Source organism: Tachypleus tridentatus, chromosome 5 (assembly GCF_004210375.1).
Source record: "Tachypleus tridentatus isolate NWPU-2018 chromosome 5, ASM421037v1, whole genome shotgun sequence".
Lineage (NCBI taxonomy): Eukaryota > Metazoa > Arthropoda > Merostomata > Xiphosura > Limulidae > Tachypleus > Tachypleus tridentatus.
Window position 1 is genome coordinate 38942309 of NC_134829.1, and position 19710 is coordinate 38962018.

General features: G+C 35.2%; 1 protein-coding gene across 2 annotated transcripts in view; it reads left to right on the forward strand.

Moving 5' to 3' along the window:
* LOC143250970 (protein O-mannosyl-transferase Tmtc3-like) overlaps nt 1–19710 on the forward strand; it is a 121091-nt gene that overhangs the window by 88035 nt on the left and 13346 nt on the right. For both annotated transcript variants that reach the window (XM_076502225.1, XM_076502227.1), the window contains 8 exons: nt 1213–1350; nt 2569–2662; nt 4171–4305; nt 5686–5768; nt 14853–14925; nt 17707–17793; nt 18440–18516; nt 19280–19400. In XM_076502225.1, the coding sequence (XP_076358340.1) occupies nt 1213–1350; nt 2569–2662; nt 4171–4305; nt 5686–5768; nt 14853–14925; nt 17707–17793; nt 18440–18516; nt 19280–19400 (808 nt within the window). The remainder of the gene's footprint in view (nt 1–1212; nt 1351–2568; nt 2663–4170; nt 4306–5685; nt 5769–14852; nt 14926–17706; nt 17794–18439; nt 18517–19279; nt 19401–19710) is intronic.

The window sequence follows — 19710 nt, forward strand, 5'->3', positions numbered from 1 at the left end:
ACGAGTTTCTGAATGTAACATAAAATTTTGTAAGCGATTAATTTAATTCTTCATAGACATGACCAGGCACAGCAAACTTGCTCGTCCTTTCAGATATAGGAGTATTATAATGTGACAGTCAATCCCATTATTCGTTGGCAAATAAGTAACCGAAGAGTTGGCGGTGGGTGATGATGATTAGCTTCCTTCCCTCTAGTATTACATTGCAAAATTAGGGATGGCTAACACAGATAACCGTCGTATAGTTTTGCGCGAAATTTAAAACAAACAAACATTATTCTAGTCTGACACTTTTAAATTAGAGACGGCTAGAGCTGATAATCCTCGAGTAGATATGCTCGAAATTCAGGACAAACCGACCGTTGAAACAACTAAATACGCTTAAACCTACACACTGAAGGATTCGAATAAGAGTATATTATATTATATTATATTATATTATGTTAAAAATATAAGATAGTTATTAGAAAGTTATTTACTTAAGTATAATTATGATGCAATGTAAGCTTGTATCAAGTAATGAGTAATTAGTGCACAAGTTTAATTTTGAAATGTCCATAAATATTTATTTCTATGTAGCTTATTCATGGCTGATTTCTCGTCACAACACGTGCAGTGTTACAAGTATTTCATGATGGATTTCTCGTCATAATATGTGCAGTTTTGAGTGTATTTCTTGACGGATTTCAAAACATAACACTTGCAATTTTCCTTATATTTCGTGATACATTTTTAGACATAACATGCGCACTTTTGCCTGTATGCACATGCTCATGATCCTAAAGACGTCTATAGGTGGATACTATCTGATATAGTGAATGTTTCATTGTCTTCAGTAGTTACGTAGGTTAGGCTAACGTACTGAGATCACAAAAAATGAATGAGAATATATTAGGCTTAGCAACAATTTTCCATAAAACATTTTTATAAAAAAAACAACAACTAACCTTGTGCCCATATTTAATTCATTTTCTAAAGGATTTACAAAATTGCTAGATAATATTATAATTATTGGTATAAATGGTTGTTAATGGCCTTTCCCAATAAACGTTAAGCCTAGAAAACTGATGTTTATCGTAATAATATGCATGCATTCTCTAATTTGTAAGTTCGTGACATTTTGTCCTCTAGCGCATAAAAGGAATCGTACAAGTTGTCAAAGCTCATAAGTTCCAAACCAGTATAAAACACCAAATTGTTATATACGTATAGGAAGTCAGCAGAAACGCTGTTTACGTCAGGTCTCCGAGTCAACCAAAAAAATGCGAAGCTTCACAACAACCTGGGTCATGCTTTAGAAGAACAAGGCAGAGACGAGGAGGCCTTACAGTGTTTTCAACAAGCAATTAGGTAAGAATATAATTTTAGAATTTCAAAAAAAATTGATTTTGTTGACTCCAACCGCAGAGCTGAAAATTGATAAATTTCTCTAACCACGAGTGATGCCACTGAGGTTAACTAGTTAAGTGACACCACTTAAAATGCAGCTAAAAGTTGAAATTTGAATTATGTTTCCAAGTCATGCTTTATCCTTATTGATTATCAATTCGGATTTTTTTTTTCTCACACATTTTGGCGCTTCTGAACTACACTATAGTATCTCTGTTTCTATAGGAACAGGCAAAAACTTCAGCGGTTTGTAATTTATCTTATGTGAACTAGACGAACATTTGAAGTAGTTAGGAAAGCATGTCACGTGTTAAATAGGCCAAGTAATCTACCCTTATGGAAAGATTTATCAGGAAATTACCAGGTTCTTAAAACTCAACCTGACAAGCTGCATTTAATTTCTAAAGCGAAAATTAATTATTGTAATTAAAAGCAGTCATACCATTAATTATTTTATTTTCTTATTTCGTAAAAGTTTCCTCTCTTTGTATTTGTTTACACATGAAACTATCTTTTGCATAATATATGCTGATCAACGTAACAGAAACCAATTTATTTAAATGATTTATTTCACTAATCAATATCACATATTTTCAGTGTGCTGTTTGTATGATATTGTAGAAACTTAGCAATTCGAACAGATTTTTAACATGTTAGTGTAGAAAAATAACTTAAGATAAAAAATTTTAAGTAAAAACGAGGCCCGGCATGGCCAGATTGTTAGGGGACTCGACTCGCAATCTGAGGGTAGCGGGATCGAATCCTCCTTCCACAACTATACTCGCCCTTTAAGCCGTGGGTACGTTATAATGTTACGCTCAATTCTACTATTCAACGATAAAAGAGTAGTCCAGGAGTTAACGGTGGTGGTGAGGACTTGCTGTCTTTCACTGCTAAATTAAGGAGTGCAGATAACCTTCGTGTATCTTTGCGCGAAATTCGAAAAAAAATCTTTGCGCGAAATTGAAAATAAACCAATCAAAAAAATAAAGAAATATAATGTTTACACTTTGAAGATATGTTGAAAATAAACAAATAATGATAACAGTTGAACTATTATTATTTACTCATTATTTATTTATTTATATTTAGCAAGAGTTATAGATCATTGTCTTGGCATTTTAACAATTTACAATTAACAGCAGTTTCATGCTTTCGACGTTCTATTTCATTTCCCAGAATTCAACCCGATGATATACGAGGATACCTCAATTCTGGTCGGGTGTTCACGCGCATGAAGAAATATCAAGAAGCCGAACTGGTCTACCTCCAGGTGAGTATGGAAAGGATTCATTATTCTCTGGGATCGTCTTCCATGGAGCTTTGTCAGAAATGAAAGATAAACTCTGTATTCTAAAGGAAGTCGAACGACTGCTGTCTTATCAATGTGTTATTTTCATTCTCTTTCGGTGAAAACTAATTTGTTTCTTATGAAACTGTAACAAAATTGTTTGATTTGGTGTTCCAGAAAAGTTACAATATTAACTGATTTTTGTGAGAAGAAAAGGTGTTGTTATTTCTCTTTACTTTTAAAGATTTCTTTTATTCTGTCCAAGAAACCATTTCAAGCCGTAACATCAAGTTTACGACTTTGGTGTTTATGATAGGAACATTTATCATGTACATTTAGTGAAATTTGAAAACTACAAATTAATTTGTAATGTTTTAATAATCACAACTGTGTGTATTAAACATGTAAGTTTTGTTGTTATTGTTGATATAATATATCAAAGGTAACACATGAAACATTGTCGGTTGCTGAGCTACTAGTTAATATTATGTGTTGAAAACCGATCTATGACTGAAACCACGCAGCAAGCTAATGTAAACACATACACAGTTATTCAATAATTCTGTGTACATAAAGCAGATTTCCCAGTCTCTCTCTCTGACTGGAGTTCCAAGTTGTTATTACTGGTTAATCCAGTTTCGAAGAGGAATTTTGATGCTACACATACAGATGGAGTTTAACTGGATAAGAAACTGGACAAATTGAACTTTCCTGGTTGGATAGCCGTGAATAAAGACTCAATTGAACGAGTAGGTCAACCGCAGTATAAGTGACGTTGACGCCAGATGAAATTGACGTTTAATACTGTACGCAGCACATGTATCTTAGCGTCTGGCGACCGTTTCGTGTACTACGACTGGAAATATTGGAAGAAGGAAGCCAAAGCTCCCATTTATAATGTACTACATTTTAAGCACCTCATACAACAAAACACGTACATACACATGAAACGTGAGTCATAAGAAAATATCATTACGCAGGATAACTTTATATGTCATAACCATGTTTATTTTCTACTTGACAATAACTAGCGTTTTTAAGTACTGGTGGTTAATAGTTTGACCATATCACATGGCTATAATCTTTAGCGCCATTTAGTGCCTATTTATTACCTTCTTTAGTATGTATTATGTTTAGTTAAAAACGCAATATTAACCAAGTTTACAGTGAAATGAGTCGCTGAAGATTACTTTTAAAACTCGCACAGCCTTTTTACATTTGGCAAGGATTCTAATCTTTACAATTTACATTTATATTATATTATATTATATTAGTACCGATACATTAAATATTAATTAATTATTTATTCTCAATTTGTTTCATTTTGTTAACTTTTCAATTTCGATTTTTTTCTCGTACGGTAAAGAGAGTTATTTGTTTTGTACTTCAACCCTAAGCTGATCAAAACACCAGATAGTTGATCCCTAAGACAGTTGTTAAATCAGGATTACCCTCTGCGAAACAACGATAATGTTATCTTCTTTCGGCAGGCTAAAGCCCTCTTTCCTCAAGTCTATAGTGTCCAATCATCAGAAAGTCGAGTTACTCAGTCTCATCTACAGTTGTTCCTGAATCTTGCGTCACTAATTTCACGTAATCGCACGAGATTAGAAGAGGCTGATGCGGTAAGTGTTCGATCATTGAAACTACGCGTACACTGATAAACAAAAAACAATATTAGAGAGATAATACACGAGTATGTAGGTCAGTGGCTAACAAACTGGAGAATGCCCACAATCGATAATGGGAGGGCGACGTTGGAATATTCAAGAAGAAAGATTTTGTGTACGTATTTATTAGTAGGTAATTAATAAGGTTCGCAATATGTAGTACATTTTGTAGTACATGTCTGGGGTAAGCTTTCGTGTACTTTTTTTTTTTTTGCCATTTTTTTATTATCTATATCAGCGTATGTATCTACGTAAGAGCATTGTTCCACGAGGGATGATATCAAGAGAGGTTGTTTGTTTATTTTTTTGAATTTTGCACAAAGCTACTCGAGGGCTATCTGTGCTAGTCGTCCCTAATTTATAAGTGTAAGACTAGAAGGAAGGCAGCTAGTCATCACCACCCACCGCCAACGTTTGGGCTACTCTTTTACCAACGAATAGTGGGATTGGCCGTAACATTATAACGCCCCCACGGCTGAAAGGGTGAGCATGTTTGGCGCGACGGGGATGCGAACCCGCGACCCTCAGATTACGAGTCGCACGCCTTAACACAGTTGGCCATGCCGGGCCGTATCAAGAGAGATCACAAAAGGTAGTTAGTTAGTTTACCGTATTGTGGAAGATCACACACACACACATATGTACCAATATGTGGGTAGTGTTATGTCTAACTCTGGCCAAGGGATCTGAGTACTGGTTTAAAAAAATTAAGATAAAATTTAACCTGCATTAAAAGTATGAAGGTAAAATGTATATTGCCAAGCCAGTTACTTATAAAGGCATATTAAAAGTGAGCCCACCCAAGCCACATTACTTCTCAGACCATAGTTCTCACGAATATGTGTCACCAACAAAAACGATTTTATCAGGTCACAAGGATATCGAACAGACACGTGTGGATAAAGTATGTTTATGTACGTTAACAAAGTTTTATGAAAAAAATTGCTTTGATTTTTATTTAATTTTTTATCATGATAGTTCAAGTAGTATTGAAATGGACAATAACAAACAAATAATTCGCTTTATTTTTATTTTATTTTGGTATCACGGTAGTTCAAGAGAAACAGTCTTTACATGACGTTTTTAAAACTCCCCGTCACACCAAACATGCTCGCCCTTTCAGCCGTGGGGTGTTATAATGTTACGGTTAATTCCAATATTCGTTGGCAAAAGAGTAGCCCAAGAGTTGGCGGTGGGTGGTGATAACTAGTTGCTTTCATTCTAATCTTACACTGCTAAATTAGGGGCGGCTAGCGCAGATAGCCCTCTTGTAGCTTTGCGCAAATTTCAAAACAAACCAAACATTTTAAAGCTGTTCTTTATTCTTTTCTTCAGTTATATCAAGAAGCCATCAAACTACGATCTGATTACACTGGAGCGTATCTGAATAGAGGAGATTTCCTGATTAAAATGAACAGGTAAACACTCAGTCCGACTTGTATGCCTTTCTGTACTTACTAAAGTACAAAGCTATAGTACTTTTATAGGTTTGTATGCCTGCCCATATTTACTGAATTACAAATCTAGAATATCTATCTGCCGCTACGTCTGCATGTATTTACTAAAATATAGAATTAGATCATTCATCATATCTCTTTCCTTGTGTTTGTTTACCAGATTATAAACATTGACAATTTATCAATTCGTTCGCTTGTGCATATTTGTTAGAATAGAAGTTTAGAGTATATATCGCTTTGTACATGTACGTCCATATATTTATAGAGTTAGAGTATTTACTGGTTTGTACATCTATTTATAGTTACTGAAATACAGATCCAAATAGTAATTGGAATACCATTTGTTATATACGTTCACAGATTTTTTACGTGTATGTTTAGTGTACCGAACTGTGAACCAAATGTTCTGTGGTTTGCACCCAGTTAACGCATGAGAAAATAGTCCTTCCCTTTGGGATCGTGAGTGCATAATAAGAATGACAGTCAAATTCCACTCTTCAATTACCACTAGTTTCAGATTAAATACACTTCAAGAAGAACAATACTCACGTGCAGATGTGGTAATAAGCCTGTCCTACCACTAGGTGGTGAAACAAAAAATATATTAGATGATTTTTTCAGGCCTACCAACAGAAAACCGTCTATAAAACCTTTATATAATTGGATTTTATCACAATATTAGTGGCGCAGTTTATTAAATTTTAACGATAAAAGCACCTACATACCTTATATAACATCTTATCGAAAGTTAAGAACCATATATCTGCATGTAGCAGTGTCTTACATCGTAAACAAGAGAAACGAAAACATTGTTAGTTTTCCAGAAACCTAATTGATTTTCTTACAGACAGTAAACAGAGCAAACATTCTAGAATCACGTCAATATATGTAAACAATAAGTATTTTATAAAACTACGTAATGACTGCAACTCCTTATAGAAAAATGTTTATTATGTCCACAAGAAAGCCTACCAGTGACTAGGAGGCGATTTTCTATAATGAAAAGCAATATTAACCTTCAAATCACAGGTTTGTTTTTATAATGTTCGCTACCTGTAGAATCCATTTATTGTAACGTGTGTATGTGAGTGTTTCTTATAACAAAGTCATGTGGAACTATCTGCTGTGCCCACCGAGGGGAATCGAGCCCCTGATTTTAGCGTTGTAAATTTAAAGTCTTACCGCTGTCCCAGCGGGGTACACTTGCATCATCTTTGTGTAACTTCTATGTGTTTTACGTTCATAGCATTCGTTGAGAAAACTAACCAAAGAGCTGGGTTTAATCTGTAATCCTTTCAGTTTATATTTTTGCGTGGTTCACATGCCGTTAGGGACCTTGTACTAAATAAAATAATTGACCGACATGCAACTAAGAGTATAGATAATTTTAAAGAAAATATTTTCAAAAATAATGTTTGGACTCCCATATATAATTCTAGGGTTAATAAAACATGACACGGATAAAGGCTTCAAATCATACGTAGGACTCTTATGTATGCTATGTTATGCACTTAAGAGCACCCTCTAACGATTACTTGTTATCACAAAACTCACGAAATACATGGGCATATATGGGTGAACAAAAACGTGATACCAATTAAGACTTATGAATAAACTCAACAGGTTATGTATGTTCTCTTGGTTATCACGAGGTAGGAAATTATTTAACTCGACAGTTTTTCTACACATGCGCAGCAACTATCATGAATAATTAAGTAAAGTAACTTTTCGAATTTTTCAGAAGTTAGTTACAAATATCAATTGAAACATCACATGTGTTTTACTTACTAACACGATATTAGAATATGGTGATACAAGTTTGATCTGAAATGTTAGCAATTTCAATTTGTATGGAACCATGATATAGCCAAGGGTTTAAGGTGCTCGACTCGTAATCTGAGGATCAAGGGTTTGAATCCCCGTCGCGTCAAGCATGCTCGTCTTTTTTAATCCCACAATCAATCCTATTATTCGTTAGTAAAAGAGTAGCTCAAGAGTAGCCTTCGTGTAGCTTTGCGCGAAATTCAAAAACAAACCACTTTGTATGTACAACAGCGCAATATTTCTTTTACGTCTTTTATGTCTCAATGGTTAATCTACTGGCTTACAACGCTAATCATAGAGTTTCGATACCTGTTGTAGGAAAAGCGCAGGTAGCCAGCCCATTATTTAAATTTGCACTTAATAGCAACCAAACCACTTATTCATCTTAATAATAGCCTCCCGCTAGTACAGAGTTAAATCTACGGATTTACAATGCTAAAGTCAGGGGTTCGATTCAACTCGGTGGGCTCAGCAGATAGCCCGATGTGGCTTTGCTATAAGAAAACACACACACATCTTAATAATAATCATTATATGGTTGTATTAAACAAAAAAATTAGTCACATTTAAAGGACTGGCAGAATAACGGCGTTTATTACCACAATCTAAAGTTTAATTACATCAGAAGAATTGGCAGAGAAGAAAAGCGTTGTAAAGACGAGCCTCACGTATTGACAACTGGAAGTTACATCAACTGATTCAAAACGAATACTATAAATGCTTCACTCTTGTTGCAAACACAATATGGCTGACCTGTTATAATGAAGTGTAAAAAAGAACAAAAAAAAAACTCTTGATGACTGTACTTGCTCTAGAAACTGTGCTGAGACCTGGATGCTTCTGTCCTCGGAAGTAATCAAAAGAGCTAACGTGAATCCATTAGTAAACTCATCTAGATTAAAGCACGCTCTGTGTTCGGAGCTTAGTATGATGGCAACAGCGAGGAGCCAGTACACAGCTTTGTGATAAACGTGCTTTGTTCGATTGACAACGCAAAGAAGTGACGTGTTACATAGTCTTTGTGGAATGGCTTCGAATGGAGAGTTTCGCGTTTGAACTGAATAAAGAACACTAGAATAAAATGGGCGAAGGCAGCACAATTTAACATCCGTGAGCACAGGTCAATAATATTATTAGTAATAGATTTTTGTAAACATAAATAACATCTGATAGCGCCTGTACTAAACTGACTCATGTTTCTTTCCCAACGTAATAAACACAGCAAAAATACATCTAATTCAACCATTGAATACTTTATAAATTATGAACTTTCTTACATAAACTGAGAATGTTATCAAATATATGTAATTAAAGAATAGTCATTCTTCTACAATCCACGAGTGAGATACCATATCCACAGTGAATAATGTGGGATGTACTTTTATATCGTGTTATATATATATAAAACTAGTTGTATTTAGGCAAATATTTTTCAGCGTTTCACCGTTTAGCGCCCCCCAGTAGCTCAGCGGTATGTCTGCGTACTTACAAAGCTAAAAAACCGGGTTACGATACCACTGGTGGGCGGAGCAACGATAGCCTGTTGTGTAGCTTTGTGGTTAATTCAAAACCACAACAACAACTTCATCGTTTAAAACACTTTATTCTTTTTGTTGCGTAGTTAACTTTGAGTTATTTTCTGTTGAATCAAGTAGTGTTGCAAGTTAAATTATTTTGAATTATAGTAGTTTATTTCAGTGTTAATCTTGTTACAGTTATAATCCTATAAATTGTTTTCGTATGTTTTCTTGGAGGCTAGAGAATACTTGCTAGTTTGGAAATACTTAGAATTTTTTTCTAATGAATCTAACTGTTAATTCGTTATTTAATAAGCGACTCGGTTGTTTGTTTGAAATAACATACATTTTAGATATTCTGTTACTTGGGAAATAAACAAAAATAACATAGTAGAATCGCTTCTAGTAAGACGTATGTTTTCAAAATATCAGCATTAGTAAATATTAATGCATCTGTTACTACAGTATTTTTATACTCATATGGGCTGTGCGTTTAATTTTACCTTGATATGTTTAGTGTTAATCTGTTATTACGGCCCGGTATGGCCCGGTGGTTTAAGACGTTTGACTCTGAGGGTCACGGGTTCGAATTCCCATCGCACCAAACATGCTTGCCCTTTCAGCCGTGGGGACGTTATAATGTGACTGTGTCAATTCCACTGTTCGTTGGTAAAAGAATAGCCCAAGAGTTGGCAGTGGGTGGTGATAACTAGCTGCCTTTATTGTCGTTTTAGGGGGTGGCTAGCGCAGATAGCCCTCGAGGAGCTATGCGCGAAATTAAAAAAAAAAAAGCAAATCATTAATCTTTTATATTTAGTTTTACCCCAATATATTTACTATTATCCTAACACGATCAGCGTTACCCTAATATACTCCGTGTTACTTTGATACGTTTAGTGGTTCCCCAAAACGTTTGCTATTACCTGATACACTTTGTGTTTTACCGAAACGTTTAGTATTATCCCGAAACGTTTATTTTTACCACGATATGTGTAGTGGTACCCCAGTGCATTTAGTGCTATTTCGACAAAATCGAATCTTACTGTACGTGGTACGTTACCCATGCACCCTGCTAGTACAGCGGTGAGTTTACGAATTTACAACGCTAAAATTAGGGGTTCGATTCCCCTCGGTGGGCTCAGCAGATAGCTCGATGTGGCTCTGCTCTAAGAAACACACACACACACACACGTAACCCAAACATGATTCGTTTCTGACGTTTTGGATAACACCTGTACATTAGTTTATTAGTTGTTGTTTTGAATTAAGCACAAAGCTACACAATGGGCTATCTGTGCTCTGTCCACCACGGGTATCAAAACCCGGTTTTTAGCATTGGAAGTCCTCAGACATACCGCTGAGCCACTGAGGGGCTATAGTTTATTAGACCACTGAAATTCAGTGTTCTTTGTAGTTTATATATAAATCAACGGTTTTCTAGATACTCACATGCTGTAAATTTTGGTATGTAGATACAGTAAGCATTAAAGCTGTTTAATTAAAGGAAGAACTAATATCTTTTATCGACCCACTATGACCTTACCAAATGTTTACGATGTAACTTAACATAATCTCATTCTTAATATATTCTAAACCGGAATTTATATTCTTTTCTTTTTGGTGCATAAGGATCAAATAAACTGCAATGTGTTACCATAAAACACAGAGTGTATCTGTCTGTGTATTTCGTGGTCACGCACTGATGTCATAGCAACGTATTAGACTTCCTGTCAATTAGAAGCGACTAGTCTACGATTGATCGAAAATTAAAAATGCAATTTTTTGTACATTTTAGCCTGTTCCTATTTTATTTTGTTTAATCGCTAACATAGGCGTAAATAGTTTCTAAATGTAACCACTTTTTTTGCTCTATGAAAGTTTGTCAAGGAGGGAATTTTCAGGACCATATCAGTTACGGTGTTATATACGTAACACACCCTTACTACATCACTACGACGTCATGCTAGGTAGGATCTGAACAGGAAAGCCAGGAAAAAAGATGCGCACACACATGCGTGTCTCTCTGTCGATTTGCCAGTAGCAAAATGTTTGTTTGTTTGTTTTTAATTTCGTGCAAAGCTACTCGAGGGCTATCTGCGCTAGTCGTCCCTAATTTAGCAGTGTAAGACTAGAATTAAGGCAGCTAGTCATCACCACCCACCGCCAACTCTTGGGCTACTCTTTTACCAACGAATAGTGGGATTAATCGTCACATTATAACGCTCCAAGGGCTGAAAAGACGAGCATGTTTGATGCGACGGGGACGCAAACCCGCGACTCACATGTCTTAACCCACCTGGCCATGCCGGGGCCCAATATAGTTTTGTCAACGTATTATTATTAAAATGACCGAAACAGTAATGAGGTCTGGATTTAGTGTTACAATAAGAGTTATGTCTTTATTAAATATAGACTAAACTTCTAAATAATAATAACAAATTGACAGATAGACACGCATGTGCGTGCGCATCTTTTTAACGAGACGATCTAACGAAACAAGAATGACGTGCTACCTTATATAACAATTTCTAATATAAAGAAGAGCTAGATGCGTTTTAGCAACAATGCGTCCCTGCAATATTTTTCATGTCTTGTTGTTTAGCAAGAAGAATATCAGTATATATATTAAAGCCGAGAGTCTTTCGGTCACGCTCGATATTTCCGAATTTTTTGAGCTGCACGAGCCTAATTCCATTTGCTCTCCTATAATTTTTCCTCTTTTAATGGTCTGTTCCTATTTTACTTCCGTTTAATCGCTAACATAGGCGTAAATAGTTTCTAAATGTTATCACTTTTTCTGTTCTGTAAAAGTTTGTCAAGGATGGAATTCTCAGGACCAGATTAGTTATGGTATTATGTACGTGACATACTCTTACCTACGTCATCATGACGTCATACTTAGTAGGATCTGAATCGGAAAACCAGAAATAAAAATGTATCTCAGAAAGGCTGGTATAGGTATTAAAACTTTTATTGATAAGCAGAGAACACCGTTTCAAGCTTCCTAGGTCATCTTCAGATTAACCTGAAATGGGTTTCTCGTCATCAAGAAAGCTGGGAAAAAACTTATCAAAAACACAGAAAAACACAGAAGACCTTTAGCATCCTTTCAACGCCTGTGAAAACGTAAGTGAAAAATTAGGGCAAAGCTATGCTTGGAAATCATCACGAAAAGAAAAACCTTAAATAGTCTTAAAATACCAGTTACCTGTAGAGAAGAGGACAACTTTTCATCAGAAAAGAACAGCGATTGTAAGCAGTCGTGTTGTCGTCGTATGTGTTAATGTTTTACTGAAAAGGCCTATTACGTAGCATGTTTGTTCAGTTGTATGTTGTGGATATGCAGAATATTGTTACGAAAATATATTATATGTATATAAACTTTACATTCACTTATCTTCAGGTTTATATGGGATAGATTTGGTTGCAGCTGGTCTGTTGTCATTTTCGACGTGATTTTATGCTAGTATTATAATAAATGTTAGTGGAATTTTTACGCTAGTATTATAATAAATGTTAGTGGAATGTCTACGCTAGTATTATAATAAATGTTAGTGGAATTTTTACGCTAGTATTATAATAAATGTTAGTGGAATGTCTACGCTAGTATTATAATAAATGTTAGTGGAATTTTTACTCTTGTATTATAATAAATGTTAGTAGAATTAAGTCACTCACGTTCGAAATTGATATTTTGTGTGGCAAAATAAAATTAGAAGTATTTTAAAATACATATATAAGTATGTTTTGTAACTTCCGTAAACAAAATGTAATCAGAAGTAATTTGAAATACGTATATTAAGTATGTTCTGAAACTTTTGTAAACAAAATGTAATTAGAAGTAATTGGGGAGTTGCCAGGGAGGGGAGTAGGGTGATATACCCCCCCCCCATGGACGTTTTAGACAAGTTCAGCTGCCACCTGTGAAGTTTCATAAAGATCCGTGATTGCATGACAGATAATTTCACACACAACAAATGGTCAAATGCAAATTTCTAATTGAACACTCCTTTAATGCAGCAAATTTTGTCAGAACTAGAGAAATACAATCGAATATCTATGAAAGGCTCAAACACCTGTTCGTTCTTGCCAGGACATCTACAACACAGTCTGGTTCAACTTTAATATCACGGTGAATGTATAATGAGGTTTACTTTGCTGGGCCTAATAGCTTTAAGTTGTATATTAAATATATAGGCCTATATATTTATTTATGATTAAAAAATAAGACAAACACCTCAGTGTGCCATTCTGAAATTTACCAAAAAGATGGTCTCAAAATGCATAATTCAGGCTTTTCTTTTGTGTTTTTATTTAAAAATTTCCCGGGGGCATGCCCCCCAATGGCCATTTCTGACTACGCCCCTAAGAAGTAAGTTGAAATATAAGTATGTTCTGCAATTTTTGTAAACAAAATGTAATTAGAAGTAACACTGCACAACAGTAAACAAAATGTAATTAGAAGTAACACTGCACAACAGTAAACAAAATGTAATTAGAAGTAACACTGCACAACAGTAAACAAAATGTAATTAGAAGTAACACTACACAACAGTAAACAAATTGTAATTAGAAGTAACACTGCACAACAGTAAACAAAATGTAATTACAAGTAACACTGCACAACAGTAAACAAAATGTAATTACAAGTGACACTGCACAACAAAGTTTTTGCTTCTTGAACGGGCCTGGCATGGCCTAGCGCGTTAAGGCGTGCGCTTCGTAATCTGAGGGCGCGGGTTCGCGCCCGAATCGCGCCAAACATGCTCGCCCTCCCAGCCGTGGGTGCGTTATAATGTGACAATCAATCCCACTATTCGTTGGTAAAAGAGTAGCCCAGGAGTTGGCGGTGGGTGGTGATGACTAGCTGCCTTCCCTCTAGTCTTACACTGCTAAATTAGGGACGGCTAGTACAGATAGCCCTCGAGTAGCTTTGTGCGAAATTCCAAAAACCAACCAAACCAAGCTTCTTGAACGCTGTTGGGTGTTCCTTATAGATTTTTGGCTGCTGATCACGAAAATCACATCCAAATTTGCCCATCACGTACCGTTTCATCGAAATCTTCAGTTTTGCTACATTGGAAAAACAATATCAGGGCAACTGGAATCCGTCAATGCTTGCTGACTACTGTTGGACACTGCAACGTGGTGAACCGGAAATTGAATACAAACGAAAATCAGGAGCAAAACACTTTTAATTATGTTGAACTTAATAGCGTATTAGAAACATAAACGCACATTAAATACTTTATTGCCGGTGAACAGTTAACTGTCTATTTCTCAGAGTTCCTACTTGATGAAGCAAAACCAAAACTATATTTGTTCATACCCACCAGGTACCTGTCACAATCAGCAAAAACTTTTCAGGAAGCAAAACTTTTAAAAAAATTCTTGTGTAGTGTAATTTGATATATATATGTATATATATAAAACGATGTTCTGTAACTTTCGTAAATAATAGGTAGAAAAAATTCTAGACTGACGGTAATCTTTATAAACGTTTTCAAATATTTAATATTTTTTATAAAGTTTAACCCGCTGCAAGTAATGGTTAACAGTTAACTTTCTGTTTATGTTTGTTCGTGGTTTGATCTTATTCAAGTAAAATAAAAATAATAATTCAGTAATATAAAGTCTTATCTGATAAGTTTATTTGTTACATTAGTTTTTCTGTTACTGCAATGTTGAAACGTTTTATTTTCAGAACGAAAGAGGCAGAGGCCATGTATGAACAAGCACTACAGTTCGACACTCACAACCCAGATCTTTATCATAATGTAAGTACGGCCATGTATGAACAAGCACTACAGTTCGACACTCACAACCCAGATCTTTATCATAATGTAAGTACGGCCATGTATGAACAAGCACTACAGTTCGACACTCACAACCCAGATCTTTATCATAATGTAAGTTCGGCCATGTATGAACAAGCACTACAGTTCGACACTCACAACCCAGATCTTTATCCTAATGTAAGTTCGGCCATGTATGAACAAGCACTACAGTTCGACACTCACAACCCAGATCTTTATCCTAATGTAAGTTCGGCCATGTATGAACAAGGACTACAGTTCGACACTCACAACCCAGATCTTTATCATAATGTAAGTACAGCCATGTATGAACAAGCACTACAGTTCGACACTCACAACCCAGATCTTTATCATAATGTAAGTTCGGCCATGTATGAACAAGCACTACAGTTCGACACTCACAACCCAGATCTTTATCCTAATGTAAGTTCGGCCATGTATGAACAAGGACTACAGTTCGACACTCACAACCCAGATCTTTATCATAATGTAAGTACGGCCATGTATGAACAAGGACAGCAGTTCGACACTCACAACCCAGATCTTTATCCTAATGTAAGTACGGCCATGTATGAACAAGGACTACAGTTCGACACTCACAACCCAGATCTTTATCATAATGTAAGTACGGCCATGTATGAACAAGGACTACAGTTCGACACTCACAACCCAGATCTTTATCATAATATAAGTACGGCCATGTATGAACAAGCACTACAGTTCGACACTCACAACCCAGATCTTTATCATAATATAAGTACGGCCATATATGAACAAGCACTACAGTTCGACACTCACAACCCAGATCTTTATCATAATGTAAGTACGGCCATGTATGAACAAGCACTACAGTTCGACACTCACAACCCAGATCTTTATCCTAATGTAAGTACGGACATGTATGAACAAGCACTACAGTTCGACACTCACAACCCAGATCTTTATCATAATATAAGTACGGCCATGTATGAACAAGCACTACAGTTCGACACTCACAACCCAGATCTTTATCATAATATAAGTACGGCCATATATGAACAAGCACTACAGTTCGACACTCACAACCCAGATCTTTATCATAATGTAAGTACGGCCATGTATGAACAAGCACTACAGTTCGACACTCACAACCCAGATCTTTATCATAATGTAAGTTCGGCCATGTATTAACAAGCACTACAGTTCGACACTCACAACACAGATCTTTATCATAATGTAAGTACGACGAAGCTTTTAGACGAAAACAGAATCCGTGTAATACAGTTGAATTATCCGTAAGAGTACTATAACTGTATTCTGTATCAAGAAGAACAGTTTTGAATAATATCACTGCTCGTTTGCTCAGCTAAATACATCAGCTGGTTAGGGCACTCGACTCGTAATCTGATGGTCGCAGACTCGAATCTCCGTTATAAAACTATGATCAATCCCACTATTCGTTGGTAAAAGAGTAGCCCAAGAGTTGGCGGTGGGTGATGATGACTAGCTGCTTTACTTGTTCTCCTACACTGCTAAATTATGGACTGCTAGCGCAGATAGCTCTCGTGTAGCTTTGCGCGAAATTCAAAACCAAACAAAGAAATCATTTAAAACAAATGTACATGGAAAGGTCACGTGATGCATGTGAATGACTCTCTGACCTATTACATCATGTAATAATTTTGAATATGTTACTACGTGAAACAGTCATTATGGTGTGACTTTCAATAAATCTGTTCAATACGCACGATTATAAGGCACACCACTGAGTGCAATCATTTGATATCAGTATATTTGAGCTGCACAACAGAGTTGATTGTGCTCAGAACTGTGGTTGCCAGCAGGTCGCTTTGATGCTCAACGAAAGCTTACGTATATTATTGTTATTATTATCACTTAAATAAAAAAATGTGTTAAGGATATATTAATATAAATGTTCCAAACATCGTAGTTTCTCTGCAACAACACTAACTTGTTTTTTATGACTATATTTTATTTTTATTATATAACCTAAAGCGTAATTCTTGTCAAATTCCTAATTGTAATTCAAATTCACGTAGTTTATTTCTTCGTGCTGTTATGCGTATCATGTTACTCTGTTTTGCCTCAAAACGAATTCGTATTTCGGCCATAATGAGTTAGTTTATCTCTTCATTGGCATACACGTATTTACAATTAACACATAATAAACAATCTATAAGACAATTCGCAAAGTAAATAGTCTACACACAACGTGTTTACTTTACTGAAATAAATCCAATTTAAAATTAATTTGTGTCCACCATATAAAAAACAAAGCCGTTATACATAACATAGTTTTATTTACTTCTGTATTGTTAACTTGTATAATAGGCTATTTATGGTGTACTCATTGGAAGGATTAAAACCATGATTTTAGCATTGTATGCCCTTCTTTAATTTTTTCTAATTCCTCGATTCTCTGTTTTGTGTTGTTATTATTGATAAAACTATTCCACAACTCTCAAGACATGTTGTAGTACATTCTTTATACTTTTTTGTGTGTGTTATCAAAAATGTTCTCCAGCGGGACAGAGGTAAGTTTAAGGGCTTACAACGCTAAAAGACAGGGTTCAATTCCCCTCGGTATACGCAGCAGATGTGATATTGCACTAAAAAACAACCAAATTTCAATAGGTTTTAAAATAACTACCTAATTATCGATAGTTTTATGTCAGGTAAAATATAGGTAGTTTAGGTAACAAAATCTTTCAACCCTGTTTTGTTTTTCTTCATTTTCCTCAGTTAGGTGTGTTGTTGATGGATCAACAAAAGAGTAAAGAGGCTCTAACCATGTTTAATAAAGCTTTAGCTATTGACCCAGATCACGAGGTATGTATTGATTTGGTTTCAAGGTGTACAAATATTTAAAAGTATCTAATAATATAAACCTATGTGACATATATTGGTTTCTATCTAATACTACCACTTTTGTAGTTTTAAACTACTGTTTTATTATGTTTGTGTTTTGTCTTGTTCTCATGTTTCTGGTTTATCAAATACAATGAATATGTTATGAAATGGTGCAGAAACTAAGACACTACATATTATAAAACAAATTATGCAGATTGATGTAATATTTGTAATAAAAATAGAAAGTTTGTGTTAGATAGTAATTCCTTACTATAAACTGGTTGTACTTCTTTAGTATTGATTAATAACCACTGAAAGATTATATCGTGTTGGTATTTCAACTGAAAAATATTTACTGTTATCAGTGATATAGGTTACAAATAAAATTCAGAAATATCCACACATGTGGTACTTTAATCAAATGTTAATCGATTGTTCAGAGCAACATCATACAGGTACGTTCGTCTGCAGTATGTTTGTCTATTTGTGCCAAAACTTTAACTTGATTCAATAAAAATAACTTTCCATTCTTCTGATTAGATTCAGACTATGAGAGAAAGAAAGAATCAGATACTTTAATTCAAAACTCATTTTAAAAATTTTCCCTTTCTGTTTATATCTACAGAAATCGTTAATAAGTTCTTCCATATTAATTCAAGAATCCGATATGGCTCTCCATCACAAACAGCTAGCGAGCGAGAGGTAAGGCTAAACGAAGTTTGTTTGTTTGTTTTTTAACTTATTTCACTAACTCAAAACCTTCCGAATTAAGAAAGCGGCTTCACAAGACTGTTCGTCTTCGATCATGATTAGTTTGTCGGTCCAATCAAATACTTGTTTATTTTAGCAATTCTTCTGATGAGCTCTGTACTTCCAACTTGTTCTAAATAGGGACACACCACGAGGAAAGTTGGATTCTTTCACTGGGACACAGAAACCAACTTAAATATGGACAGACAGTAAATCATTAACCAAAAAACCGTAATGAGTGAAAACAGTGGTAGCGTTGTTATGTGATGTTATTATTTAAGAAAAAACAAATCGTTCATCTCTGTCTTCAGTCTAATCAACAACTTTAAGTATTACTCTCTTTAAGAATATTAAACTGTTCTGAATTAACACCAGAAATTTTAATAAGTTAATTTAATTTCAAACAAAGTGTTATAGAAATTTTTTTTCACAAAATGCGGCCAAACAATTGGTCTTGTATTTCAAAAACGTATTGTTTGTTTAAAGTTAAACGCGAAGCGACACAATAGGCGATCTGTGCTCTGCCCACTACAGGTATCGACATCCGGATTCTAGCGGGGTAAGTCCGCAGATGTAACGATGTGGCACTGGGGGAAAAAACTGTAAAACTTTAAAGTTATTTTCTTTACGCTAGGGAAAGTTGCGGACTAATTATTTTACATTTTAGTTTGGTAGTTTCAACTAATATATAATTTTTTATTTTTGTTTTACACAGGTTACAGAAAATGGTAGACGGAGGTAAACAAAACGAGCTCATCTACTTCAACCTGGGGATGCTAGCTATAGAAAATAAAGACGTGAACACAGCTGAGCAATGGCTAAACAAAGCCCTACAGGTACGTTTGGCGAGACATATTCCGCACGCTCAACTGTGGTTAAACAAAACACTACGGATAGTTTGACTAAGGTGTTCACGACACGCTCAACTAACTGTTAAACAAAACTGTAGAGGTACGTTTACCTGCAGTATATGCCACACGTCATACTAGGGTTAAACAGTACTTTGGAGTAGGTACTTTAGTGTATAGTACACCACACGTCGAATTTTGGCTAAACAATACTACATATATAAATGTTCTAAAGTATACGCACACGTGTAACTGTGGTTAAACAGTAATGTACATAAGGTAAGCTTGTTTACAATAT